Source organism: Nymphaea colorata, chromosome 11 (genome assembly GCF_008831285.2).
Source record: "Nymphaea colorata isolate Beijing-Zhang1983 chromosome 11, ASM883128v2, whole genome shotgun sequence".
NCBI lineage: Eukaryota > Viridiplantae > Streptophyta > Magnoliopsida > Nymphaeales > Nymphaeaceae > Nymphaea > Nymphaea colorata.
This window is the reverse complement of record NC_045148.1, coordinates 9,013,829-9,040,160: the sequence shown is the minus strand read 5'-3', so window position 1 is coordinate 9,040,160 and position 26,332 is coordinate 9,013,829. Positions and strand designations below refer to the sequence as shown.

At 39.3% G+C, this 26,332-nt stretch overlaps 4 protein-coding genes across 12 annotated transcripts; 2 read left to right on the top strand and 2 right to left on the bottom strand.

Moving 5' to 3' along the window:
- Nucleotides 1–1,290: 1,290 nt before the first annotated feature.
- LOC116263724 (uncharacterized) lies at nucleotides 1,291–4,773 on the bottom strand. Of its 2 annotated transcripts, none has more exons than XM_031643467.2 (5): nucleotides 4,369–4,773; nucleotides 3,687–3,759; nucleotides 3,186–3,566; nucleotides 2,058–2,398; nucleotides 1,291–1,693 (listed from the first exon to the last, which is right to left on the bottom strand). In XM_031643467.2, the coding sequence occupies exons 1-5, from the start codon at nucleotides 4,450–4,452 to the stop codon at nucleotides 1,475–1,477; spliced, it is 1,098 nt and encodes a 365-aa protein (XP_031499327.1). In that variant the 5' UTR covers nucleotides 4,453–4,773; the 3' UTR covers nucleotides 1,291–1,474. The 2 variants fall into 2 exon arrangements, with proteins under 2 accessions (XP_031499327.1, XP_031499328.1); XM_031643468.2 differs by having other exon boundaries at nucleotides 3,687–3,753; nucleotides 4,369–4,771.
- Nucleotides 4,774–5,557: 784 nt separating this feature from the next.
- Nucleotides 5,558–12,654, top strand: LOC116264450 (sirohydrochlorin ferrochelatase, chloroplastic). 6 transcript variants are annotated; one of them, XR_004174843.2, is made up of 8 exons: nucleotides 5,558–5,840; nucleotides 6,008–6,210; nucleotides 6,476–6,537; nucleotides 6,774–6,887; nucleotides 6,990–7,082; nucleotides 7,920–8,023; nucleotides 11,929–12,020; nucleotides 12,522–12,654. XR_004174843.2 is itself a non-coding variant. In XM_031644679.2 (7 exons), the coding sequence occupies exons 1-7, from the start codon at nucleotides 5,749–5,751 to the stop codon at nucleotides 12,529–12,531; spliced, it is 678 nt and encodes a 225-aa protein (XP_031500539.1). In that variant the 5' UTR covers nucleotides 5,559–5,748; the 3' UTR covers nucleotides 12,532–12,649. The 6 variants fall into 6 exon arrangements, 4 of the variants coding, with proteins under 4 accessions (XP_031500539.1, XP_049936373.1, XP_031500540.1 ...); XR_007574606.1 differs by having other exon boundaries at nucleotides 5,568–5,840; nucleotides 6,777–6,887; XM_031644679.2 differs by lacking the exon at nucleotides 11,929–12,020 and having other exon boundaries at nucleotides 5,559–5,840; nucleotides 12,522–12,649.
- Nucleotides 12,088–13,988, bottom strand: LOC116264451 (chaperone protein dnaJ C76, chloroplastic-like). 2 transcript variants are annotated; one of them, XM_031644683.2, is made up of 6 exons: nucleotides 13,835–13,988; nucleotides 13,483–13,657; nucleotides 13,064–13,256; nucleotides 12,831–12,937; nucleotides 12,493–12,691; nucleotides 12,088–12,265 (listed from the first exon to the last, which is right to left on the bottom strand). In XM_031644683.2, the coding sequence occupies exons 1-6, from the start codon at nucleotides 13,927–13,929 to the stop codon at nucleotides 12,138–12,140; spliced, it is 897 nt and encodes a 298-aa protein (XP_031500543.1). In that variant the 5' UTR covers nucleotides 13,930–13,988; the 3' UTR covers nucleotides 12,088–12,137. The 2 variants fall into 2 exon arrangements, with proteins under 2 accessions (XP_031500543.1, XP_031500542.1); XM_031644682.2 differs by having other exon boundaries at nucleotides 13,483–13,669; nucleotides 13,835–13,949.
- A 3,979-nt stretch (nucleotides 13,989–17,967) lies between these two features.
- On the top strand, nucleotides 17,968–24,597 carry LOC116264126 (disease resistance protein Roq1-like). Of its 2 annotated transcripts, none has more exons than XM_031644141.2 (5): nucleotides 17,968–18,699; nucleotides 19,495–20,470; nucleotides 20,635–20,958; nucleotides 21,059–22,525; nucleotides 23,965–24,597. In XM_031644141.2, exons 1-5 carry the CDS (start codon nucleotides 18,077–18,079, stop codon nucleotides 24,403–24,405), a joined length of 3,831 nt encoding a protein of 1,276 aa, XP_031500001.1. In that variant the 5' UTR covers nucleotides 17,968–18,076; the 3' UTR covers nucleotides 24,406–24,597. The 2 variants fall into 2 exon arrangements, with proteins under 2 accessions (XP_031500001.1, XP_031500000.1); XM_031644140.2 differs by having other exon boundaries at nucleotides 19,375–20,470.
- The last annotated feature ends 1,735 nt before the right edge of the window (nucleotides 24,598–26,332 follow it).

Sequence of the window (26,332 nt, the reverse complement as noted above, 5' to 3'; positions counted from 1 at the left end):
AAAGATCTTGGCCTGCGTTCCATCCACCAAGGTCTGGATTGTCCTTGTACTATGAGATCTCATTCTCCCATTGGCATCTATGGAACTCCATCTCGTACATTAAGTTAGCAATCTGTAAGAGACAATTTCCAACAGGCAAGGGTCGTAGCAGCTTTATGTAGCCAAATATAGCACACGTTATTTCATAGTTTGGACATTGAAAAAGACCGACTTCAAGTCTTCAACCAGATCCAGGTCTAGTTCAGCCACATGCATGCTGGAATTTTACTCCAAAAGAACGAAAGAATACGAAAATGATAAAAAGAACAACCATGCTACAAGAGCAGATCAGCAACAAAAAGAAACTAGTCTTCAAAGTGTAACAAAACAGTCGCCAAGAGCCTAATAACATCCAAAGACAAGAGGGTCATAGTTCTACCTAACCTGCGCATAATTCTACTTCATGCACTCAACATAAAAGTGCTTAGATTTTCTTGAAGTAACAAGCTAAATAGCAACAGATGAAACTGATGATTGAACCTGTATATCAGCACCCAGACAGTCAAAACATTACAACCGGGCACAGCCATATGGATCGAGATTAGATGGTCAGGATCAGCCTAGACTTTCCTCATCTACATGAACCGCTACCTGGTGCAAGTGGAGCAAAACATTCCCCACGTAGGCACACAACAAGAATTCATGGAGATTGTAAGGTCACCTTGGGGTGAATACTTTGTAGACAGCAGCATTATGAACATTTTATCCAGAACACAATGAGGACACTGGAATAATCGCTTCTTAACATGGTACCAGGAAGTACCATATTGATAACCAGCATGGTTTTCACAAGACAGCAGGAAGAATGAAAACCATTTGTCTTTGTCATGGGGTACACGGTACCGCTGGAGCAATGCCACCTTACACAATGTAAAAAGATATATACCATGAGGCTACCTTCTGAACAATGACGTGAGATCCTAAATATCACAATGGAAGGAGATGGATGTAGCCAACAGAAAATAGCTTTTTTTGACAACACAACAAAGAGTGACTCGATTGCAAAGAACCTGCCAATAGCAGGAAGACATAGAAAATAGATGAATGAATAGGAGCATGCTTTGCCATGCCTTCATCTCAAGGACAGATTCAAGAACTACATAAGATGGTCGCAAGTTAATCCATGGGAAAAGGGTGCCTCACAGATGAAGTCAGCGGTCACAGTGCCTAAGTTTTGATTTCTAATGAGAGAATAACTTATACTTCTGATCAACCTTAAGCCCAAGTATTTTAACTGGACACACCTTCATATAATATGATAAAAATTGAATCAGATGATTATAACTTCGATGTACAAGGAAACAGTTGGCCCGAACTTTAATTAAGAAAAGCTTTCTTCTCTTTTCATGAACGACCATACCAGGTATCTGGCTTTTATCTTTACCAAAATAAACCATACGCCAAAGAGGTACAACAATGAAAGAAATCCATGACCTCATTGGTCGGAGGGAGGAATCCAAGAAGGAAAGACCCTCATCAGGAAAGTAGCCAGCGACCAAATACAAATGACTCCAAGAAACTGAAGGACGTTCAATAGGGTCCCCAGTGAGTTGTTTATGGCTAGAGTCTGTGGTGTTGCCTCTGCACCTCTAACTGAATAGGACAAAGCTGTCACTAGCTGTGCTGCCCTGTTCAGCTGATGAAGCCTGTAAACCTGCAAAACATCCAAAATCAACTTCCAAATCTCTTTAATAACAAAAAGTTCGGTTAAGGCGTTTGTTTGCCCAATAGCATCCTGATTTCTCTCTCTCTCTATACAAAAAAGCACTTTCAAATTCTTCAATGAATCTCGGTAGCCTTATATAGAAACCTGTTGGTCCTGTTCTGACGCCAAATTTAAGCAAATTAAGGTGAAGCCAGTATTTCAACAGAACTCTTACAAGGAGCAGAACAACCAAGCAAATCAAATTCTCCAATGTTCCTCAAACGACAATGCAATCCTCTTTCTCAAGGAATAGACTAAATCACAATGAATTCATCTTTATTCTTTACCTAATATTTGTAAGAGTCATTCTTACCTGAAAAATTACCGGCACAACAAGGAAAGCAGGAGACCTTCTGTGTTTGGAAAATTGCTCAAATGCAAACTGCACAACAAGTCCAACTAGATATGGAGCAAGAGTAGCTGAAGCAGCTGGTCCAGTCCAAGGCCAAACAAAGCCCATAGTTATTAAAGGTATTGTCAAGCTCAGTACCAGCGTCACAACAGAAGAAACACGAAGTCCATTTCTGGTTGTCAGCTGACTTTTGCCTTTAGCTATTGATAATGGACGTTTCCGTTGCATATACTCTATTAGTAGAATGAAGACAGCAACTCCAGCATAGAACAGAGCTTCTGTAAAGAATAAAATAAGAAAATCTGCAAATAACAAGCATAATTAGTCTCCAGATACATTATCGAGAATCCAAGATAATCATGCAGCTAAACTAAAATAGGGAACTCTAGCAAAAGGGCCAGCACTCAAATGGGTCCTTACAAGTTTTCACAAGACTTTAGTGGCCACATGTTATTGCCAACAATCTTAAACTAAGTCAAGATTTTATAGGCACATGAGAAGGGAAGGAAAGACACTCATAAGGCCACATTTACCCACATGGAGGGGCTTCATAAGTGTGCACAAGGTGCAGAAGTAGTCATGTGGAAAAGCATTACTTCTTAAGGCCATACTTTCATGGCGATGGGCTTCCTCTGTTTGCATGAGATGCAGCAGCCATTGTTTTGGTAAGGTCTTAGGCATTTGTATATGCCAAGATTTCTGGCATGTGGCAAGTTCGGTTCAGTGAACTACCAAGAAAGCAGTTACTGTTAACTGCTAAAGCTTACCAAATGAAATATCTTTATTGCCTGGCAATTCATTGTTACCTTCCCACCACCACTGTTTTTTACAGCTAATTAGCTACTAACTATTGTCTTAATCCAGAGTTGGAGAGTCAATAAAATATCCAAATCTTTAAAATAGATACCATCAGAAAATGAAGCAAAAAACGTGAAAGGACCTTCAGCTATTAGCACTAAAATGAGATTAAAGCCTGCATGGGTGGTCTATAGCAGAATAACATGATGTGACTGACAGGAGAAAGAGACATATATAATACCATGTATTTTCTCGGATCCACACAAAATTAGCTTTGAATTTCATGAATACCTGTCAAAAGAGAGTCCTCAAAAACAGTTGAAATTATTCTTCTCAGGTAAAGAGATGGAAGAACCAATGATGCAACAAGGACAGCTGGTCCGACAAACCAAAAGAAGGGTAAATTTTCCTTTCCAGGAGAAGATACTGTGGCTTCTTCCTTGCTTCCATAAGAAAAACCATGAAAGGAAATGAAGCCTGGCTTCCCTTCATGTCTCTTCTGGTGAGCAAATAACATAGTTTTTGTCTCAATATTTTCTTCAACATTCAGTTGGTCAACATCTAATTCTGCGGATGAGTGGATATCTTCTGGATTAGAAGCAAAACAAATTTGTCTCCTGAAAAGCCAATGTTTTCCATTGTATTTGTCATAGAGGAAAAGATGTGGCTTACCTGTTTGCATGAAATTACAAGGATTAAATTTTACCATACCAATGAAATCAAGGAAGATGCTATGAGACAAAAAACAGTACCATCAACTAAAGGAAGTAAAAGATTTAGTTTGATTATTACATTGGCAGTAAGGCAGTTGTTGGTGCACAAATCTCTGGCTCAAAATGGGAATCCAACCCAAACTTCGCTGCAGCTTATACAAAAGAATAAATAAGATAAAGATGATTGGAACAATGACATGATAACAGGTGTAAACCTTTTAGTAAGCTAGTTCAAATAAGAACAACAAACAAACAAACGAGAAAATTCTCTAGCGATCTTACAAATTCATAACATATACTAAAAACAATAAAACAGCAGAGGAAAAGTTTTTCTTTAAGACAACCATAACACAAAATCGTAGAGAAGAATATGGAGGCATAATCAGCAACAAGACAGTTATTGGCCTAAACATCCAGACTTATCAGGGGAAGATCCAGACATCAAAGTAAAATAGTAAAACCAATTGGACTAATGGAATGAAATATGGAAGAAGTCGAGGCATAGACATCATGCACGTGCAAGAAGATAGAGGAATAGAACATTCCAAGACCCACGCTCGACAGAATGCTCTGTCCAAGGCAAGAGACACTGAAACCAATCAAAACTTAGCACTTAGAGAGCAACGCGATAAACAAAACAGAAAAATCTCAGTAACATGAAAAGAAACTAAAGAAAGTACATTGTTCCTTAAAACAAACCAATGAGAAGCTTTCACAGAAAACTCACAAAACAAACAGGAGAAAATTAAAGAGAATCATACCCTGAAGTCTTTGCGATAGCAACGTGGGGAGCTAGAAGAGGAAGCCCAGGAGAAAGACGCGCCGACTGAAGCAGCCATTCGCATACGAAGGCGCCAAGAAGAAGGAAAATACTCAGTAATGAGTGCCAATTTGAGCTGGGCACCTAATGATGGAAGCCATGTAGAGGTAATTGCTTTACCTTCGTGAAGGAAAAAATGGGCAATTTGAAAATGGACGAGATTGCAAAGAAAAGAGAAAAGAAAGGAGAAGGTGCTGTTCTGGTAGTGGTGGACGTTCAACTGGGGAGGAGGAATCAGGTTCAGAGCTTCGCCTTCGACTAAGGAAAATGACTCGGAGGGAGACTGAAACCCCAAACTTCGCTGCCAACTACAGACAGCCCGACGTAGAGGACTCGGGTCGATACTATCGAGCTTACTTGAATCAGAGAACCGTCCGTAGAAGCCGAATTGTAGAAGTGGTTTTTGGATCGGGTCAGACGACCAACCAAAATACCTCGTTCAAAGCACCGGCCTCGACCAAATTCTATAGGTATTTCAGCTTAGATCTTCAAATGAAAACAAAATTAAGTTTAACGGTTAACAAATAACAAATCGAACTTTATAACAAAATAGAAGCAATTAAAAGATCTTAATAAGTAGAAAAATTCCCATAACCTTTTTTACAAAGTAATCTAGTGGGAGAATTGCGTGATGCTTTTACCAGCCACGAGTTTTAAATATCCAATCATCCGACAACATCATGCAACCTCTGATTTCAATTCATGGTCTTAGTTATATTTATAAAGGCTAAAAATAATTGGAATGAAGGAGGTGCCAATTTGGCAAGCTTTTTGGTCTTTCAAACTGAAGTGTTTAAATATTTGTTAAGTTTGATTGGATTTTCGTCAGGTTGGATTCATCTACGTTTGGAAGGCCTGAGATTTTCTTCCGATGAGTGGAAAAAAACCCCATGGCCAGTCTAAACTCTTTCTTCCTTTCCATCCAAAACCCAACTTCAAAGTAGTTTTTGCCACCGTTATATTTTATAGTTTAGAAAAATAGCACATCAGATCGTAACGGAGTTAAGAGATCACAGATATTTGAAACCAGACTGGGCCACACCACTTGCGCTGCGCCTCTAAGTGCACCTAAAACTCTTTTCAATACAACAATTTTGACAAGAAAAAAAAAAGCTCATTAGATCACAAAGAAACCATGGAAGGCTGAAAACAAGCAGCTTACCGCCCGAGTAGATCATCTTAGCGTGCTTTCCGAAAAAAGCAATTTCGCCAATTTATACACCCACAATAGAGACGGTTTAGTAGCTCTGTTAAAGAATTCACTTCAGCAGTTTATCTGAAAAGTTTGCGCTGGCTAGAAAGTCGTTCGGTAAAATAGGAGATGCAACAAAAGGAAAGCTATTCCATTTGGAGAGAGAGAGAGAGAGATGCCAACCTAGAAATGGTGGCGCTGCCGCTGCAACAGGGGCTGTGGTTAGTACAAAATTTCAGTATCCCCCCATCTTCTCGCCTTCCTTGTTGTGTTCTCCCTTTCTGTCGTACTCTCATCAATCTCTTTTTTTTATTCTTTTTTTCATTGCCATTCTTTGATTTCTTTTTCTGTTTTTTTGCCTCTCACCTTTTGGATGTTTGAAGCGAAGTCTCTCTGCCAAAGAGCATCTCGGAACGGCAAGAGCCTTCTGTCTACAGAAGCTTCCTGGCAGAGTCCGATTGGCATCCAGGAAGCCGGCCATGAATGTCAGATGTGGAGAGTCTTCAGGACATAGAAATGGTATAGGCGATAGTGATGGGATCATCATTGTAGACCATGGTTCCAGAAGCCAAGATTCCAATCTTATGCTCAGTAAGTTGCTTCCATTTTTTAACTCTTTTTTGTCTTCCTTTTTATTCTTCCCTGGTGTTAAGGGTTTGATGGAACTGTATATTCTCATTCTTGTTATGTCGTTTGTTCTAACTGCTGCTCTTAGGCTATTGATGCCGCGTCTTCTTAAGTGAGGAATTGTTGAAGTACTTGAGATTTTGGGCCTATTTCAGTTCTCTTAATAAGTGGCATAGACTGCCTATTGGTTCTGAAGAGTGTTCTCTTCTTTTTCTTTTTAAACTTTTAGATTCATTTGTGGCAATGTTTAAAGAGAAAACTGGATATGCTATCGTGGAGCCTGCTCACATGGTATGTTCATTTAGTTGAAATAGTAACTGAATTGTGTCTCTCGTTTTATTCTATCCTTTGAAAAAAGGTATGGTGTCAGAATTTGGTGCAATCCTCTAAGGTTTAGGAGCATTGAAATAAGAATCTAGTAGGTTCCATTTAGCTGACACTTCTTTTCATGTAGCTGGACTTCTCCAAGTTATCTTGTGTCTGTCTTTCCTGCTGCTTGTGAGAAATGATGCATTATTTGTGGACAGCAGGAACTGGCAAAGCCATCAATAGAGGATGCGTTCTATGTCTGTGTTCAACAAGGGGCAAAGCGGATCATTGTAAGCCCTTTCTTCCTCTCTCCAGGGCGGCACTGGAAGCAGGTAAGAGGCATGTTCTCGATTTTCCTGTGTTCTTTCTTGGCTTTTCCTCTGGTTTTCATGTGTTTTTCGCTTCAACTTGTGGTGTGGTGTTACTGTTCTTAGGACATACCCAACTTGGCTTCTGAAGCTGCAAAGAATCATCCTGGTATCTCTTTCATGGTAACAGCACCTCTTGGTCTACATGAGCTGCTGGTGGTGAGAAGCTGATCTCCTCCCATTTCCTAATCTCTCCTAGGTTGTTATGCTTTTGCTTGTGTTAGCTACATATGCTAAGTCAATTTTGAACGTGTACCACTGGTACTAAAATTTTTGTCTGACAATTTAATTTCAATCGATTTCTTAAACAACATGCCTTATCCATGTCCCTTTCAAACATCTACCACTGGTATCAAAATTTACACCGGATCTTTTGATTTCAATTGATTGTTTCAAATAATTTACCTGTAAATTCTGCGATAGAACAAGCTATTTCATTCTTTCCCTGTTCAGAAATAGTTGGGCACCCTATCTGTGTCCTGTTCGAACATCTACAACTGGTATTAAAATTTCTACCAGACGATTTGATTTCATTGGGTTTTAAAAAATATACGTATAAATTCTAGGCTAGGATGAGCTATTTGGATGTTTTCCTGCTCTTGGAAGCAGTTGGGCATCTTTCATTTGTCATATGCTTCTAGTACTGTGAAACCCGTTAGGCATTGTCCACTGCGGGCAAGATATGCACCATAGACTCATAGATAGGTTTCATTGTGATTTGCTTGAGTTTACTTGAAGGCTTGAAGCCCATTGGAGTTCAGCTTTTGTTCCATTGTGTGCTTTTAGTCATTTGTATAGGGGATACTGTATTCCTTTATGTAAGAATGAAGCAGCAGAGGGAAAAACCCAGTGCATTAATTTCCATTTGTTTGTGATGGTGATTGCGGGACGTGTTACTGCTTGTTCTCAATTCTTTAGTTGTTTGCAATCAGACTGATAAATCTTTAAGTAGAAAACATACATACACAAGTGGCTAACAGTTTAATCTATTTGCAGGACATCATGAATGACAGAATCAGATACTGTTTGAGTCATGTTGCTGGGTATGCAGATGAATGTGCATATTGTCGCGGCACAGGAAAATGCCGTGAAATTTCTATGTAAGCTTATACCTTATGTACTATTCTGTAATATGATCTCTTGGAAGCAACACAATAAGTTTGTGCTATAGGATGGTAGTCCTCTATGAGCTGATCTCTCTGAATATACTGTTTTCATTTATGAAAGAATCAAGTAGCAGAGGCAAAAAACCAGTGCAATAATTTCTATTTGTTTGTGATGGTGATTTTATAATGTGTTACTTCTTGTTCTCACTTCCTTAGTTTTGTAATTAAACAGATAAATCTTTAAGTAGCAAAAGCAACACATCCAGGTGGTTCACTTTTAAAGTTTAAACTACTGGCTGGACGTCATGAATGACATAATTTGCTATTGTTTGAGTCATGTTGCTGGGGATGCAGATTATGTGCAATTTGTTGTGGCATACAAAAAGGCCATGAAGTTCTGTGTAAGCTTATACTTTGCGTACTATTTTGTCTCATGATCTCTTCGAACAATTATAGTTACTGCCATACTTAAAGTGCTTTGATCTGGTAGTCTTCCATGAGTTAATCTCTCTGAATATATGTATATAGCTTGTAACTGTTCTCCAGTCTATACTCAAAAAAGCTAAAAAATAAGCAAAGTAGGAGATTGGGATGAGTGCATCAATTACTAGTGTGGTGATAGTGGGAAATCAAGCTAGTAGGCTAGAATTTACGTAATAAACAAGATGTCAAGTTCTCTAGGCCTTGTAAAGTTGTATTTAATCCTGAACCTAAATGGTCTACTTAGCCTGCCTCAGAGAGAGAGAGCGAAAACTGTTCATTGCAGGTAGAAAGTTTGAATGGAGGTAGTCCCTCATAGGGAGAAGTGCTGTCTAACCAACAGTTAACTGGACAATCAAGCCAACCATTACAACACTAATTGCGGGGAATTCAGTGTCATTGGTAAAGATGGTAGAATATGAAATCCTTGTGTTACACTTGTAAAAGGTTTTGTCCTAGAAATTATGTATGCAAACTGCTGTCTTTACTGTTCATTGCAGGTAGAAAGTTTGAATGGAGGTAGTCCCTCATTGGATCCTTTTGGGAAGGGAGAAGTCCTGTTGACCAACAGTTAAGGAGGGTAATGTTGCTTTATTCCCTGGAAAATCAATCCAACCATTACAACACTAACTGTGGGGAATTCAGTGTCATTGCTAAAGATGGTAGGATATGAAATTATTGTGTCACACTTGTAAAAGGTTTTGTCCTAGAATTTACGTATGGAAACTGCGGTCCTTTGTGAGGAAGCAAATATTTTTGTAAACCCATTACAACACTAATTGCGGGGATCAGCATTTCAGAAAGGACTGATTCAAAGGCATCATTTGCAAGCCTACCAACTTCTGATGCTTCATCTGCAGTTCAAAAACCCACCAGCCTTTCTTGCCGTGATTCATCATGGTGACCTGTTTCACCCACTGTTGATCAGTAGTAGTGAGTGGGATGTAGCATGCAAAACTAGAATATAGTAAACTAGAAGCACATGAGGTGATCAACAACACACATGCACACACATTCTATTGACACCAATAACCGAATATGTTGGCGTAGGTCCAATTTGATATTATAATTCTAGCAATTCTGAGGAGACAAGAAGATGAAGTTGTCACCATGTTTTTGTATATTGATGACTAATTTTTGTTATTTCTAGCGATTATAAATCAAAGGAGCTCCACCATTATGAATTTGCTGGAGAGTGCATCCACAAGATTCCAATTCGAGGAAATGTATTGTCAAAGCAAAGTAGTATTGAAACATATAAAATTGGCACATATTCGTTGACCTTATCTCAAGAGAGTATCTCAGAGCAGGCTTTCCCAACTTGCTGGTTTTTAGGTAATGAAGTTGGAATAATGAGATTGAAATACTTGTCCATCTGTTTAGGTATTTAATGGGTCTGACCCCAAAAAGGAATTCACTGATCTCCCAACTCTGTTCATAAAATTGCATTTTCAGAACGACCTGTGAAATCAAGTCTTTGTTTCTATCGGAGAAAAAAAAATGTCGAGATGTGCTGAGTCGCTGATGGACAAGGTGTGCCTTTGTGAGTTTGTATGAACAATGAAAGCCAGATAACTGCGTGGTGTATTTGTCAACAAAATAACAAAATTTTCTCCATTTTAAGTTCTTTTCAGGAGAAAAATAGGTGCAAGCATCTTCCACTGTCAAAGATTTCTCTGTCTACTTCTACGCCATAAGTTCTGCTGCTACAAATGCTAAATTTTCTACTTCTACCATGCTGAGAGGGTTCGTCATCACCTTCTCTACGACTCTCATCTTTCAAAACAAAAAGAACTGTGTCGTCATTCAAAAGCAAATCTTTCTTGGTAAATTTTATCTGTATGAAGAACCAACACATTAGTGCATTAGCAAAGGCATTGTCATCTTGATTTGAAAGATCATAGATGTTCAGTGCCCTTTCTGTGTTGTTAAAGGCTCGGTTTGGTTTGCACTAGTCTCCTTTAGGGATCGCTGATTGCTGGGCATGGTCGTAGGTGACCCACTATTTAAAAATACTAAGAATATTGTCTATAATACCTGGGCTTGCATAGGCATTCAATAGCCAAAACTTTAATTTTTTATTGACAACCCAGACTTTTGCAATATTTTTCTTCTTTAATTTTCTTTTGAGACAATTGTTTTCCTATAATTTTTTTCACATTTTTGTTGTTGCATATCATTTTGTTGTGTGCATACACAGTTGCAGTTGTAGTTCGTATATTATTATACTTTGAATAGTTTTATGTTATTTGAAGCTTTTCACTCAGACACACACACAAATACATGTGTGTGTATATAACTATATATATGTATATTTATATATTAATCTTCTTAAAATTATAAAAAAAAGGAGTTTTACGGCAAGTAATGCTAAACTATGATTTCTTTGAAGATTTACATTTTGTAATTACATTAGAAATTTTTTGTTCTATTTTGCGATTTTAGTTTTATAAATTACACTTGTGTTATAGGGTATGGATATTTATTTGTAAGTTTTTCTTTTTCCTTATATAGCTTGTAAACTTTGGTTGTCCAATTTCATTAACTTTGAACTTTGCAACATTCTATTATGCTTATTGCCATCTTATGAAATTAAGGTAGTTATGTATGATGCGTTTCAATTATTTTATTGTTATAAGTTGAAAGGTATATATAGGTTTTTTCCCATTGAATAATACTTTGGTTTTTCATTGTAGATTTCATTAGACCAGACCTGTTATAGATTTAAAAGGCACGGTCTGCGTCGGGATATATCCTCCGACCTTCTTGCTAGGGAGATAGTTTCTTCCATTATTTTATCTGTTCTGGAGTTGGCTGTGCGCCTTCTTCCTTCCTTTTTTTGTGTATTCCTTGTTCTTTGCTTTGCCGTTGCATGGATAGAGGTCTAACCTTCAGCAAGTGTGGTTTCTTTCCTTGCTAAGCACACTTAGTGCCTTAATTGTGTGGTTCCTCCACGGAGCTCGATTTGATCGTGCGTCGACCTTTAAATGTAAAAGATGATTTGCAGGGATAATCCTGCAATTAAGTACAAAGATGGTAGAGCAAAAGCAAGGTTGTTCACAAGAGAATCTCAGAGAAGTCTTGGAACTACAAGAAGTTTTCATTAATCTGAAATAAAAACTGAGTTCCATATGATCCATTTTTTCCTTATGTTCAATGTACTAATATATGGCTTAAGAAATAACTGAAGAAACATGCTCATGTTTTGAATGTTTTTCATTCATCCATTTGTATCTTCTGTGTCTCGGAGGGCTTGAGGCCTTTTAAAAATTGGCATGATTTATCAATTTACTGGCAGCTTAGGGCTTGTGGTTCAGTTAGGTATCCTCTTGTAAGTGTTCAGTAACAGAGTTTCATTTTTCTCTTCATCTTTTTGGTATTCTATTCTTGGATGAGCTTTCTCGGTTAGATCGTTGCAGTGGTGATATTGGCGAGCAAACGAAGAACAGAGCTTGAATGGGGCAGAACATCTTGGCCTCTGGAATATGAACTTAGTGCTGCAAGCCAAGTGGTCTACGTCTCTCTCTCTCTCTCTGGATTTGGTCGCATATTTCCGTTTGCTAGTGAACAACCAATAGTAGTGTTTCATAAATATCCATTATCCATTAAGGTGACTTCACTTAAAAATCTATGAAAAGTTGGTCAAGCCTTTAATCCAAAACCAAATGTTCAGAAGTTTCTCCATCTGTAGCTTCAGACCAGCATCCTTCCGTGCTTTGACTTGTGCTGGCGACTCTTCTTCCTCATTATTTTTCTCTGCAGAGTAGAGCTAGAAATAGTGAATAAGATGGACTCAAATAGCAGCACAACTTCAAGGTTGTTTCAACATAAGCAACCATGTGCGAAATCAGACACTTAAACAGAGACTTGGCCAGATTTCATCACTTAGTATATCTTTTTGTTAATATGTCGGTGAACTAAGCAATGGAGAGATTATCTTTCTACTCTTCTATGTTACTGTATTGGATGGTTGGTTTCTTTACCATACTGCTTTTGGTGATTTTGGTTGCAGAGCTTCTTGAAGGCTTCAGCAGCCATAAAAACATCTGCCGGCCTTTCCCACCCTCCGCCAAAGACACCATAGCCTGGCTTTGGCTGGGGTTTGATTAGGAATTCAAGAACAGGAAGGTCTTCTCTTTCAACCCAATGAATGCAATTGACAGGGCAAGACTCCACAGATACCTGCCCAGTATACGAATCAGCACTCAAATTATTACTCAAAGACCCAAAAAAAAAAAAAAGAGGAGGTTGGGTGGGGAGGGCGGGGAAGAAAGAAAAAAAGATGACATGCATGCAAATGCCAGATGCATGAATTCCAAACCTCGATCTTCTTATCGTCATCTCCAAATTGGTTTTTGACGCGTGCACATCCAAGAGCTTCATCCATCATGAATGTCTTACCGGCATGATGAACGCATTCTCTGCAACCTGATACCAGACCAACAGCTTCGTAGCTTCAGTTCAGAAAGTATTTGAGGCTTACACATATTCAATGTACACACGTTTGATTGATGTTATCTGAGAGAACACATCTGAAAAATGATGGTATATTACCTATACACGAATTTTCATCTACAAATAGAGCGTGAGGCCTCAGCGGTCCATTCCACGAGCTACTAGCAAACCCAGAAAAACTGGCGTCTGTTCCTGCTAAACCTTTTCCCGTAGAAGCATCGTATCTCCTCCTCAGATCATCCCTCATCAAAACACGATATGCTTCATTTAGGAGTAGGGTAAACTCGTGACCCTGACATGCCAATTTTTTTTAAGTACCAATAATCCAGTTTTGCATAATTGCAAATGATGAAAGGGCGAAAAAAAAAGGGAGTAGAAGATGGATCAGGTTGCTTCTCTAGCTTCACAACTAGAAAATAGAGTATTTAATCAGGGATTCACGCCTTCCATTGAAGATCACTGGTGCCCATCGGCAGGAGCTAGGGAAATTGAGGAAAGGAAAACAAAAGTTGTGTTACCTTTTGCCCAGCAATGTCTGGATGGTATTGCTTCTGGAGCTTCCTGTACGCCTCTTTGATTTGCGGAGGAGATGCGTCTACTGCTACGCCAAGTAGTCCGTAGTAGTCTTTTCTTGTTGATTCCCTTTCTCGATTTATGTTGCAGCACTTGATGTCTCTGCTTCTTCGCCTCCATCTGAACCATAATCTTTTGATTTATGCTATAGATAAGAAAACTCTGTGCATTAAGACTTTAACATGCAAACTTTTTGAGATCTACCGACCTTGCAGATGACTTTTAGCGTCACTAAACTACCAATGAACTTTCTTTATGACGAAAATCATGATTATGAGGAGGCTTATTTGAATATACCTGACCCTGGAGATCGGCAATTTGATGGAGTTTTTACTTGCTAAAACTTTTGGAAGGTGGAAAGGTTGAATAGGGGCAGTTAGGTTCTTCGCCATCCTCTCCCTTTAGCAGATTGCAGAGCAAAGCGTCTCCCACCTTTAAATATCTTCGCAGGATATTTGTGAATGAAGAAAGCGACCTTTAGAACTACAAGTGGAAAACGTTAGGAATATGCAAATAATTAGGATATGTTCGGATATTTTGGCTTCCTTTGCCGCACCGAATTCTCTCCGAACTTACTGTCAGAACTTAATTTTCCATGGAATGCAGATTGCATAAAACAGAATGACTTCACCGTTGGTGATAAGAATTTTGGACTGCTGTAGAATTTTGTTCTCTCGGTTGCTGACGATTGGTGGTAGCTGAAACTTCAAAATTAGCACCCTTCCACCGTTAAAGGAACAATTCCAATCTCTAAAACCTCCTATTATAGGTAGGGATGTCAATTGATCAGATTTAGATCGAATATATCCTTTAACCATATTCGCTTTTTCGGATATTTATATTTAGATCAAATATATATAAAGAAAAATGATATCTGAATCCAAATTTTACATTCATATCCAAACTCAAATTCAAATTTTGAACCGAATTTGACAGATTTTCAAAATGTAAGAGCATTACATATAGGATATTTGTTTAAAAATAAAATCTGTATCTGCATCTCATCAAATATTTATGTGTATCAGAATGTGATCAAATGTCATTCGTTAAAATCTCAATGTGATCTGTGAACGATATGCCAACAAGGGCTTTAAATGAGCCAATGCATAATTGCTGTGGGTTGCCCGATCAGTCATACATTTTCTAAATTGTCAGCGCGGAATCTCCACTTTCATTGACAATGAGAAATTGGAAAGGGATGAAAGGATTGAAGAGCTGTTCAATTACATAGAGGCATCAAAGATCTTTGTGCCTGTTCTGTCCAAAAGTTATGCAGATTCCAGATGGTGCTTGAGGAAGATCACCAAGATGGTGGAGTGTTGAAGGCTGATCCCTCTTCTTTGACGTCGATGCAACGGATGCTGTCGTGCTAGAACGGTAATAGTTTCAATGGAACTGATTCCTGAAATCATGTTTCCCATTTGGTTCCATAAATAAATAGAAACAACCCTTTGCATTTTTCTGGCTTAATAAAATCCGACATACGCAATAGGCTTACCTTCTCTGGAGGTAAGATTAGTTTGATTAACCGTAGAAAAACTTGTGCTTCTAACAACATGAGGAAGTTGGATGCGCCCTTTTATTAACGCCACGATTCTTTGAAAGGCTAAAAGAAAAATCCCATCGCACCCTTTGACTCTCCTACTTCCTCCTCCCGGTTGCTTACTCTTGCTGGCAGCTGAAAGCTTTAAAATCAGCATCTTCCACCGATAAAATTTAATTATGTCTTGTAAATCCTGCCGTTACAGGTCCAAATTTTTCTACCATCTGTACCTCCTTGAGAACAGGAAGGACTTCTCTGGCTTTGGCTGGGGTTTGATTAGGAAGTCAAGAACAGGAAGGTCTTCTCTGTCAACGCAATGAATGCAATTGACAGTTCAAGACTCCACAGATGCCCGTCCAGTATATGAAACAGCACTCAAACAATCCATTCATGTGAACATAACTAAGACCAAACCTCAGGCAAACGCCAGATGCCAGCATGATGAACGCATTCTCTGCAACTGATAGCAGTCTAGCGGACCAACAGCTTCGTAGCTTCAGTTCAGAAAGTATATGAGGTTTACACAGATACGATTTACACACGCTTGATTGATATTATCTCAGAGTCTACATCTGAAAAATGATGATATGTTACCTATACATGAATCTTCATCCACAAATAGAGACTGAGGACTTACCGCTCCATTCCACGAGCTACTGGCAAAGTTGCACACCCAGAAAAACTGGTGCCTGTTCCTGCTAAACCCTTTTCTGTAGAAGCGTCATATCTCCTCCTCAGATCATCCTTCATCAAAACACGATATGCTTCATTCAGGAGTAAAGTAAACTCGTGACCCTGACATTCTGCGGAATTGAAAATGATGAAAGGACGAACAGAAAGGAAGTAAAAAGATGGACCAGACTGCTGTTCTAGCTTCACAACTAGAAAATAGAATATTTAATAAAGGATTCACGCCTCCCATTGAAGATTATTGGTGCCATCGGCAGCAACTAGGGAAATTGAGGGAGAAAAGAAAAACTGTGTGACCTTTTGGCCAGCAATGTCAGGATGGTATTGTTTCTTGAGTTTCCTGTATTTGATTTGCAGAGGAGATGCGTCTATTGCTACGCCAAGTAGTCCGTAGCAGTCTTTTCTTGTTGATTCCCTTTTCTCGATTTATGTTGCAGCACTTGATCCCTCTGCTTCTTCGCCTCCATCTGAACCATAATCTTTTGATTTATGCTATAGATAAGAAAAACCCGGTGCATAATGACTTCAACATGCAAAATTTTTTAGAAGAAAGCCCTGTGAATCATGACTTCAACATGCAATTTTTTTGAGATCTACCAACTTTGCAGATGACCTTTTAGCATCACTAAACGGCCAACGAACTTCGGTTCTGAAGATAATTATGACTGAAAGGCTTGCTTGATATACCTGGCCCTAATATTCCGCAATTTTACTTACTAAAATTTTTGGAAGTTGAAAGGGTTGAATGGAGGCACTTAGGTTCTTGGCCATCCTCTCTCTTATTTGGGACGAGCGCAACAACAGAGTCTTTGGGACGAGCGCAACAACAGAGTCTTCAGGTGGTTCGTCTTGTGCAAGGGGATATCCAGTTTGTCATTCGGTTGAAGTGCTACTGTCCATCTGTGGCTGGGTGACTGTGCTATTTCGTCTTTCCTCTCACTTTTATTTTTCTGTGCATTATATTATATATTTCTTCTTCATGTTTTTGTTTTTGTGGTTTATTTTTTGCGGATTGTTTTTGTACCTAGGAGACCTCTTGTTCTCAAATTTTGTTATATATTTTCATTTTATCGGTTCTCTCTCTAACAAATTGCCTAGGGAATCATCTCCCACGTCTAAATAGCTTAGGAGGATATTTATGAAAGAAGAAAGCGACCTTTTAGAACAAGACGATGAGATAAGGAATATCCAAACAATTAGGATATTTTTGGATTTTTAGTTTTCTTTGCTGCAAAGAATTCTATCATAACTCAATTTTGCACGTATTTTAGAACGTCCGGAACAGAATTACATGTTGTAAATCCTGCCGTTACGGGTCCGAATTTTTCTACTATCTCCACCTGCTTGAGAATTCGTCATCTCCCTCATGGCTTGTGTGCCTCATGGACTACATGACCTCACAAAAGAAGAAGACATCATACCATGGCCGCAAGGTTGCTGCTATCTCTTGGGCCCTTCGCTGAAGCAGTATTACGTCGACGTCGGTTTGAAATGTTTTTAAACTCTAAAAACTTTTAAAATTCTTATTTTTATCCAACTAATATACTCATACGGGTTGATATCAGCCAATCGGTCATTCCTGTGGTCGTATGGATCCTAAAATGATACATTGCCTATCGTCACACCTCGTCAACAATTCCCGGCACCATCACATATAATCCGATAAAATAAAAACGAACAGGCAAGCACGCAACCTATGATATAGTTCTGGCACCTTGCGGAGAGAGCTGACAGCCAACGTGAAAGAAGAAAGTAAGCCCCTAGGCATCTTCAATAACAGGCAAGCACGCAACCTATGATATAGTTCTGGCACCTTGCGGAGAGAGCTGACAGCCAACGTGAAAGAAGAAAGTAAGCCCCTAGGCATCTTCAATAACAGGCAAGCACGCAACCTATGATATAGTTCTGGCACCTTGCGGAGAGAGCTGACAGCCAACGTGAAAGAAGAAAGTAAGCCCCTAGGCATCTTCAATGCTCTGATACCATAAGGATAGAGAAGAGAGATTTGAATGTGGTTTGGAAATAGTATCTATGCCCATAGTGTCAATCATCAAAATCTGGATGATTGATTTTCATTGTTCTTGCTAATTTTTTATTTATGTACATCTCATTTAGCTTACAGTTGTTTGAATTTGAATTAAGCGTCTTAGTTTGAGTTTTATCCACTCGCGCTGAGCTGTTAGGATCACTTTTTATTTTTCCTTCCTTTATTTTGTGTTTTGACTTGATCATCGTAATGCTAAGATCAAACGTGGCTGCAAGGTTGCTATCATGAAGTAGACCTCCCACCAACCTGTAATCTAATTATGGCACCTTGTTTAAGAGCCCCAAACCCAGAGAGCGGACCACCAACACGTTTTCCGGTAAGGAAGAACATGGAACTACCCTTCCATGCTGGAGAGATGAGAAGAGATGTAAACCATGGAAAAGAAGTGGAAGCGGCAGAGCCATCGTCATCTTCATCGCCTCCGCAGACAGGCAACAGACCAAGTTTTAATGTCTTCTTAAGCTTTAGAGGGGAAGACACCCGGAAGGGTTTCACCGGCCATCTCTACAATGCTCTGCGTCAGCATGGTATCTCCACTTTCATTGACAGTGAGGAATTGGAAAGGGGCGAAAGGATCGAAGATCTGTTCAGTTACATCGAGGGATCGCAGATCTTTGTGCCTGTTTTGTCCAAAGGGTACACCAATTCGAGGTGGTGCTTGAGGGAGATAACCAAGATGGTGGAGTGTGGAAGGCTGATCCTGCCCATCTTCTTCGACGTCGATCCTACCCACGTTCGAAACCAGAGTGGCCCTTTTGAAGCTGCGTTTCAACGGCATGCGGGTAACAACAGAGTAGGGGAAGAGGACCTGAGAAGGTGGAAGGATGCGTTGAGAGCAGTTGGAGAGATCCGTGGTCACTGTCTGCAGAATGACACGAATGGGTACGTGGTTCCTCTCTATTTTTGACTGCGTTGAAGCACTACCTCATGCTTCTTGTGTGAATTAGGCGTAACAGAGAGCGACGAGTAACGCCATAACCCTCAAGCCATTACCTCAAATTAGTTGCTAATACAGTTATTGAGGTGTCTTTTGCATTCAATTGTGTTTGCATCAACACGCCTCCTCTGTTCTCCTCTGTTTCGTAGCTCTAAATTTACACTTTTATTTCTTTAAGCAAATAAAAATACACAGGTGGATGTTGAGTTACTTCAATATGTTGGATTCTCTTTGGGGAGGTGAGAAGCAAAATTAATAGTATTGTATTAATCTGCTTATAGGAGATGATGAAGAAAAAGAAAATCTCTCATTGAGAACATGCGTCTATCTTTCATTGACATTTGAAATGAGAGAGTGGGAGGAAGTTACAACACTGCCTTTTACTAAAAATTAACCATGGCTGATCGAGATCCTCATTTTTAAAGAAGATATTTTTTTGGTTATGGTCGTTTGTGAGTAAAGCATGTATGATTGTCGATATCAAGTTAGGTACTAAACGTCCTAACCAAAATTTTTTCCTTCATGATTGTGTCTGATCACCACACGCATAGGAGCATCACTCTTTTATCTTATTTAGGTCGTTCATTTTAGGTTGCTTAACTATGATCAAGAAATTGCAGGAACGAGGCAAAACTTATATGGAACGTTGTGAAACAAATTTCACGCATATTAAATAAGACTGCACGGCCCATCACCGAGTACCTAGTTGGAATGGATTCTCATATTGACAAAATGTACAGACTGTTGGATCTTACAGATAACGAGGTTAAGATGATTGGGATAGTGGGCATGGGAGGCATCGGAAAGACGACTATTGCTAGTGTTGTTCATAACAGGCTACTTTCAGATTTTGAGGACAGTAGCTTCATTTCGGATGTCAGGGAAGGCTTTAAACAACACAATGGTGGTGTAACCTTACAGCGGAAACTAATCAAGCACATCTTAAAGGACGAACATTCAGACATATATAGCGTCAAACATGGAGCAAGCCTGATCAGAGCAAGATTATGCTTCAAAAGAGTTCTGGTAATTTTGGACGACACCGACCATATAGAACAACTGGAAGCATTGGCTGGAGAAAGAGATTGGTTTGGTCCAGGAAGTCGGATAATTATCACGTCCAGAGATTCAAGGTTGTTACTTAATCATGGCGTAAAAGAGAAACACATCTACAGGCCTGAACTCTTGGATGATGAGAATTCATTCAAGCTGTTCAACTCACACGCTTTCCGTGGCATCCGACCTACAAAAAGTGAGTATCATGAGTTATCAATGGAAGTTGTGAAAGTGACTGGTGGTCTGCCTTTAGCTCTGACAGTCTTTGGGTCGCTCCTACGAGGAAGAAATATAAAACAATGGAAAGAGACTCTGCAGAAGTTGTTACAGGTTCCAAACATGGATATCGATGGGAGGCTGAGGATAAGTTATGAAGGCCTTGAAGAAAATGTCAAACAAATATTTCTAGATATTTCATGCTTTTTCATTGGTGAGCAGAAAGAAGATGCAACTTACATGTGGGAAGATTGTGGCTTGCATCCACAAACAGCAATCACTGAGCTTCAGGAAAGGTCGATTATTAGAATCAATGAGGATGATGAGTTTGAGATGCATGATCTTGTACGTGACATGGGGAGACGCATAGCTCAACAAGGTGAACCTTGGCACCGGAGTAGACTACGAGACTCGGACGACTTATTGGATACCTTGGTTTATAAGGTCTCTCTCTCTCGTAATGAGGGGCAGTGAAATGGTCGCCCTTCATTGCTCTCTCTCTCTCAAGGTTATATCGAAGAATGTAGAAAATAATTACTTGGATTTCATTTACCTATTCAATTTAAACAAAAATGACATGCTAGACAGCGCTAGTTTGCCCTCTGCAGGCTGAGCCGATGGCCGAAGGCATCGTGATAATGGGCGACCAGGAAGGCCTCGTAGTCACACCAAGATGCGAATCAGAAGCACATTTAAGTACTGAAGATTTTGTTGATTTGTCCCGCCTAAGGTTTCTCCATTTGTCCCGGTTTACATTCAAAGGTGAATTTCTGCGTCTTCCTCGGAGACTGAAATGGTTGAGATTGCTCAATTGCGACTTTGTCAACAGACTGTCTGGTTCCTCCAACCTTAACGACATCTCTGTCCTTGAACTCATCCATGCGGACGTCGTGGCTCGAGTTCTGGTAGAGCAAAGCTCATCCGGCAGAAAGGTTGGTTGGTTGTTTGCTTGTTAATTTCCTTCAATAGTTGAAGCCATCTTCGATATTCAGAAACAAAATCACGAAAAAGAAAATTTTCTTTCCTCCTCAGGTCTTCAATTTGAAAGTTCTCCATCTCGAATCTTTCCTGATGACCAGGACGCCTGATTTCTCCAAAATGAAAATGATTTGCTTGAGGAAGCTGACGCTGCGAAACTGCAAGATGCTAACGGAAGTTGACGGGTCTATAAGAAGCCTGAAGAGCTTGGTATACTTGGACCTGCGACATTGCTCTACACTGCAACGGCTGCCTGACAGCATATGCACGCTAAACTCTCTTCAGACCCTTCTTCTTATCGGTTGCTTCAGCCTTTCTTCTTTGCCTGAAAAGTTGGGGAACATGCAATCACTGAGGGAGCTTTGGGCTGAATACACAGGCATACATGCACTACCTGACTCAATAGGCGATCTAAGCAACCTGCGTACCCTTTCTCTGAAGGGAAGCTATCTCCTCGAAAGGCTACCTGATTCCATGAGGACGCTGGAATCTCTAGAGGAGTTGTACATAGACCATTTTGCACAGTGTCTGGTAGACGATTCGACCCACCACACCTTGAATCTAATGAACCTTGGCTCAGTACTGGCCATTGCATCCGCTGCAAGTGCCGAGTGGCTCGCAGCATTACCGAGCTCATCCTGCGAGAAGGTAAAGAAGCTGAAACTTTCAGATGAGACGATCCAAGAGCTGCCTCCTTATCTTGGCCGATTGAAAAACCTCGAGGCATTGTCCATAGATTGCCATAACCTCAGAGCTCTGCCCGAGTGGCTTGGACAATTGCAGAAGCTCAATTCCTTTGAACTGGAATCGGACAGGATCATCTCGACTGGTGAGGGCTTGGCGCTAACGGCAACAATTGAGGAATTGTCCATAAGGTGCCCGAGCCTGGAAGCTCTGCCTGCTACGGCTGAAACCTTCGCAAACCTCAGGTCCCTTGAGCTGCACTGTCCAAAACTCAAACGTGTGTCCGACTGGATCGCATCACTAGGAAGTCTAGAGAAGTTGTCCGTTACCGGCCGCCGCAAGGACATCAAAATCCTGCGCACTTCACCAGCACATTTAGTTGGAAGGTCTCGTTACTTAGATCAGTATATCATCCCACCTACTTCTGTTTCTACTTTAGCTCTGTTGACATCCTCGATGGCAGCCCGTGGATGTTCAGTGAGAACCTTGAACTTGAGCTGCACGAAGATTAGTGGCTTGCCCTCATCCATGGGCAATCTCGCTCAACTTGAAAAGCTTCATTTGGAGGGTTGCGAGAACCTCCAGTCTCTTCCTCCGCTCCCCTCTTCTCTACATGTTCTTAATGCTCGGGACTGCAACAACTTGAGAACAATATCGGACGTTTCAACCTTGAAATCCTTGAGGAAATTGAAACTCAGCGGCTGCAGATTGCTCGGAGACTTTTGCGGCCTGGAGAGCATTGCCCACAACTTGGAGACATTAGAATTGCCAGGGCCATGTGGTGGTTTATCGAGGTTCAGCCAGCTTAGTCCTGTGTTCATGACAAGGGTTTTTAAGGTACGTTGTAGTTCCTCCAAGCCGTGTAAGTTTTGCTGGCTTTCTTTTTATTACTTGTGTTGTTGCTCTGACTTAATTACTCGGAGATTTTTTTTAGAGTAGCTACATCTTAGAAACATGACTGAAGGTGTTGCATGTATCTATCATTGACTATTTAGTAAAAAAAAAAAAAAAAAATTAGAAAATTATTTATACATGAGTATTTGTTTTCCAAAGGAATTAAGCATCGAGTCACCACTACTGACAACATGAACTACATTAACATATGTGGTTCTTTTTTGAGTAGTTAGAATACACTGATGAAAGTATATTAGCAGTAAAATAAAAAGCTTTTACAGTTAGTTAGGCGACAAGTATAAAACCTACTGGTATCCAGATCTGTACTTTTTTAAAAAAATGAAAAATTGAATGATCAGCTTGTATTAGGCAAAAGAATGTCTTTACGGAAAAAAATGAGGCCAGTTGAGTATATAGTATGTGGTTCTGTTTGATTTGTTAGATTAATATTGAGGAAAGTATATTATCAACAAAGCGCAGACGTTTACAGTTAGGTGACTAAGAATAAAAACAAGTGCTATCCAGATCTCAACTTTAAAAAAAAATGAAAAAAATAGAATGATTAGCTTGTTGCATTAGGGAGAATTTGATTCATTAACTTGTATTAGGTAAAAGAATGTCTTCTTTTTCTTAAAAAAAAGTTGAGGCCAGTCGAGTATGTGGACAACAAGGGACATGTATATATATCGATTCAGATTGTGCAGAAGGACCTCCAACAATATCTTCTTTTTCAAAGGCTGCGAAAATTAGGTCCCGTGGAACCTTATATTCCTTTTAGCAAACAGAAATTGAATACAGAAAAAATTATCCATTTAAAACATGTCTTATGGTTGCATAGGAACCAGTATTATCATCAGAATCACGCAACTTGGTTTATTAGAATTTAATCAATGGCAAACTAATTCAATTTTCTGGCGATTCAAGAGTGCTATGTTTCATCTTTTAACAGTTTGCAAACATAATTTAGGATTTTTGAATATTTTTTTAATATATATTTTCATTTTTCTAAAACAATTTTTTAATATTTTTGACTGAGTGACAACAGATGGAGCTAATTAAATCGGCAAATTCATTGCATTGGCAGCTAGCCTTGTCGATTTACTTCACAAACCGATTGTCACAATAGTGGGAAGAACCATTCAATTATAAAAAAGAAAAATAAAAGCAAGAAAAAGTATACGTCCAGATTTACAAACGCAAATTCAAAGACGCAGTCTCATCAGTGACTTTTTCAAGAATTTCATGGCATTCCTCTCCTCCTGCCATTTCTTGTGTAATTACTTTCATATTTTGCGCTCGGTGCCAAAGGTGAATATGGCAATTATGGCTTACTTCTTTCATCCTTCCTTGTCACGAGGGTCTGTGTTGCTTTGATGCTACAGGAGGCTGCCTTTTCATCCCTGAAGACATTCAGCAGTTCCGCAACAAATCTGCCTTTTCCTGTAGAACTCATTCGTGATCGTCCTGACCACTCTTTATTGTTCACATTTCCTGACCACTCTTTATGGTTCACGTTTCCAAAAGTGGGAAAAGGAGGGAAACGTCCAACACGGGTAGTGTGGAGTTCAGAGCTTGATTCAATGCCGGGTGAAGCAAGTTCTATATCTATATCAATCGTGGAAGAAGATGGCCGTGTCATCCATCAGTATACACAAAAATATGCTTGCGAGGGGGCTTGGTACCACGACATCGGAGGAGAAGCGATTGTTGGGTACTCAAAGGAAGGCTATTATCTGAGGATGCAGGTATCATCACCATCGTCAAACCTGAACGAGATCATGCTATCCCTGCACCGAGCTTCGCTGGATGTTCGCTACACTTAGATCGCAACGCATTGTGGAAATGGCACTGGTGGGTGCCGAACAGTGGATGTAAAAATGGCTTTCAAACACTTATTTTTTCAGAAACTAGAATTATTAAACAAACATGGTGTTTTGTTTCCAGAATTAAGAAACCAAAACCTGGAATCTTCATTTCATTCCAGTTTGAGAAGGAATTCTGATTCTGGAGTTTTCTTTCTTGTTTCAAAATTCCAAACCATCAAGCGCCCCCTCAAAGAACCTCTTGAGGACATCAGGAATCTCGAGGAGCTGAAGTACTTGGATAGATGTTATGATTTCAATATCTCTCCATATACTTTTTATCTTGCCTTTCTCAGCAAACCAGGTTGCAAATCATAGTTCGAAGGAGTCTCCTAAAAAGTTACATGCAAACTTAGGGGTAAATGATTAATCTGAGTTTCTGACATCATATGCAGTGCAGTGGAGAATTACCCCTTACATGAGACCCTAGTTTGGACTACTCAGTCAAAAAAGCCACCTCAATTGTGACTACCTGAATAAAATGCTTGATCAAAACAGAATTTATAAGCCTTGTGCATGAAAAACTTTAGACAGTTACAGATAGAATTTCCTTTTGATGCCATAAAGTACTTTATGCTTTGTTTGCAACATGATGTATCACTACATTTCAAATAGTCTCACCTTTGGAGAATTCAGGTCATTCTTCTTACAAATAAGACTTAAGGCTTGACTGGATATGCTCCCACAAGCGTTTCCTCAGCCCCCTGACAACATGCATAAATGGGAGCAAAACTTTTCAGTGTCAAGAAAGCAATGAACTTATTCATGTAGCAAACCCAGCACGAACATAAGTGAACATTAGAATTTGGACAGAGAAAATATCCATTACAAGGTCCATGCCTTGTATGGTTCGGTTTGTTATAGTACCAGTAAAAATAAACCATGAACCAATATATTAGTTTCACTACGAAAACTTGCTTTACTTGAACTCCATAAAATGATCATAAAAATTGACATTTCATCAATGTTGTAAAAAGCACATCACAAGTCATATCGGTCCAGCCAATAGATAAGTTATATAGTAAAGTATCGTAACGTATATATGTTGTTATCGCCCTAATTTTTTCTCAAAAGATTGTATTTTATTTTTATTTTTAGACCCTAAGCCAAATCCTAGACTCAAAACATAATCCTAGACTCAAAACAAGTTCCTAACTATTCGATAAAAGTAAATCTCTAAACCCATGTCCAAACCCAAACACAAAATTTCAGTCCAAAATCCAACTCTCGGAACCAAATAGATCCAAAATCCAAGCTTGAATCCAAATCGAGGATTTCAAACTCAAAATCCAAAGCCAAGATCAAAACGACTAAATTTAAATTTATGAGTGCCACGTGCGCGCGTGCACAAACCTTCTCATTGTTTTATATTTTGTTCTCATGCCAAAATGTGTTTTTAAGCCTAAATCGCACGTTAGAATGCATCGGCGACCAATTGAACCCAATCCAGATTTAAAACGAGTTTGGAGTCACTCGAAATGGAGTCGACCACCCATTTGTAGCAAAAACTAATTTTATACACCTTTTAAATAAATTTTAAAAAGGGGTTTTATGAAGTATAACTGCGGATCGCGCAATGTGTAGTCATAAGGAATATCATATGGTAACAGAGCATGATCTAAGACATCAAGAAACAAAATTTATAAGATGTTCCACATAATAACTCAGAAGTAAGTCATAAGATCTAACACTAACACATCAAAAAGACATGTTTTACATTCATTATACATCACATCACAAGACAAAATTGTTTAATGTTAATGCAAATAACAAATGAAAACAGGTTCATTCATAACCTTTATTGTCTCCATTCCTATTTTTTTCATAGACATATAAACCCTCTTTCTTTAAACAAGAATAAGTTAGTGATCTGCCTTCAAATCCATGA

Coding starts and splice junctions, on each gene's coding strand:
- LOC116263724 (XM_031643467.2), bottom strand. CDS start 4,452: ATGCGAATGGCTGCTTCAGTCGGCGCGTCTTTCTCCTGGGCTTCCTCT. Junction 3,760..4,368: donor GCTATCGCAAAGACTTCAGG/GTATGATTCTCT, acceptor CTTTTGTATAAG/CTGCAGCGAAGTTTGGGTTG. Junction 1,694..2,057: donor TTGTGCCGGTAATTTTTCAG/GTAAGAATGACT, acceptor GATGTTTTGCAG/GTTTACAGGCTTCATCAGCT.
- LOC116264450 (XM_031644679.2), top strand. CDS start 5,749: ATGCAACAAAAGGAAAGCTATTCCATTTGGAGAGAGAGAGAGAGAGAT. Junction 6,538..6,773: donor TCGTGGAGCCTGCTCACATG/GTATGTTCATTT, acceptor ATTTGTGGACAG/CAGGAACTGGCAAAGCCATC. Junction 6,888..6,989: donor CAGGGCGGCACTGGAAGCAG/GTAAGAGGCATG, acceptor TACTGTTCTTAG/GACATACCCAACTTGGCTTC.
- LOC116264451 (XM_031644682.2), bottom strand. CDS start 13,929: ATGGCGAAGAACCTAACTGCCCCTATTCAACCTTTCCACCTTCCAAAA. Junction 12,938..13,063: donor AGATGAAAATTCGTGTATAG/GTAATATACCAT, acceptor GTCTGGTATCAG/GTTGCAGAGAATGCGTTCAT. Junction 12,266..12,492: donor AAATCACCAAAAGCAGTATG/GTAAAGAAACCA, acceptor TCTACTCTGCAG/AGAAAAATAATGAGGAAGAA.
- LOC116264126 (XM_031644140.2), top strand. CDS start 18,077: ATGGCACCTTGTTTAAGAGCCCCAAACCCAGAGAGCGGACCACCAACA. Junction 18,700..19,374: donor CTGCAGAATGACACGAATGG/GTACGTGGTTCC, acceptor AAGAAATTGCAG/GAACGAGGCAAAACTTATAT. Junction 20,959..21,058: donor AAAGCTCATCCGGCAGAAAG/GTTGGTTGGTTG, acceptor TTTCCTCCTCAG/GTCTTCAATTTGAAAGTTCT.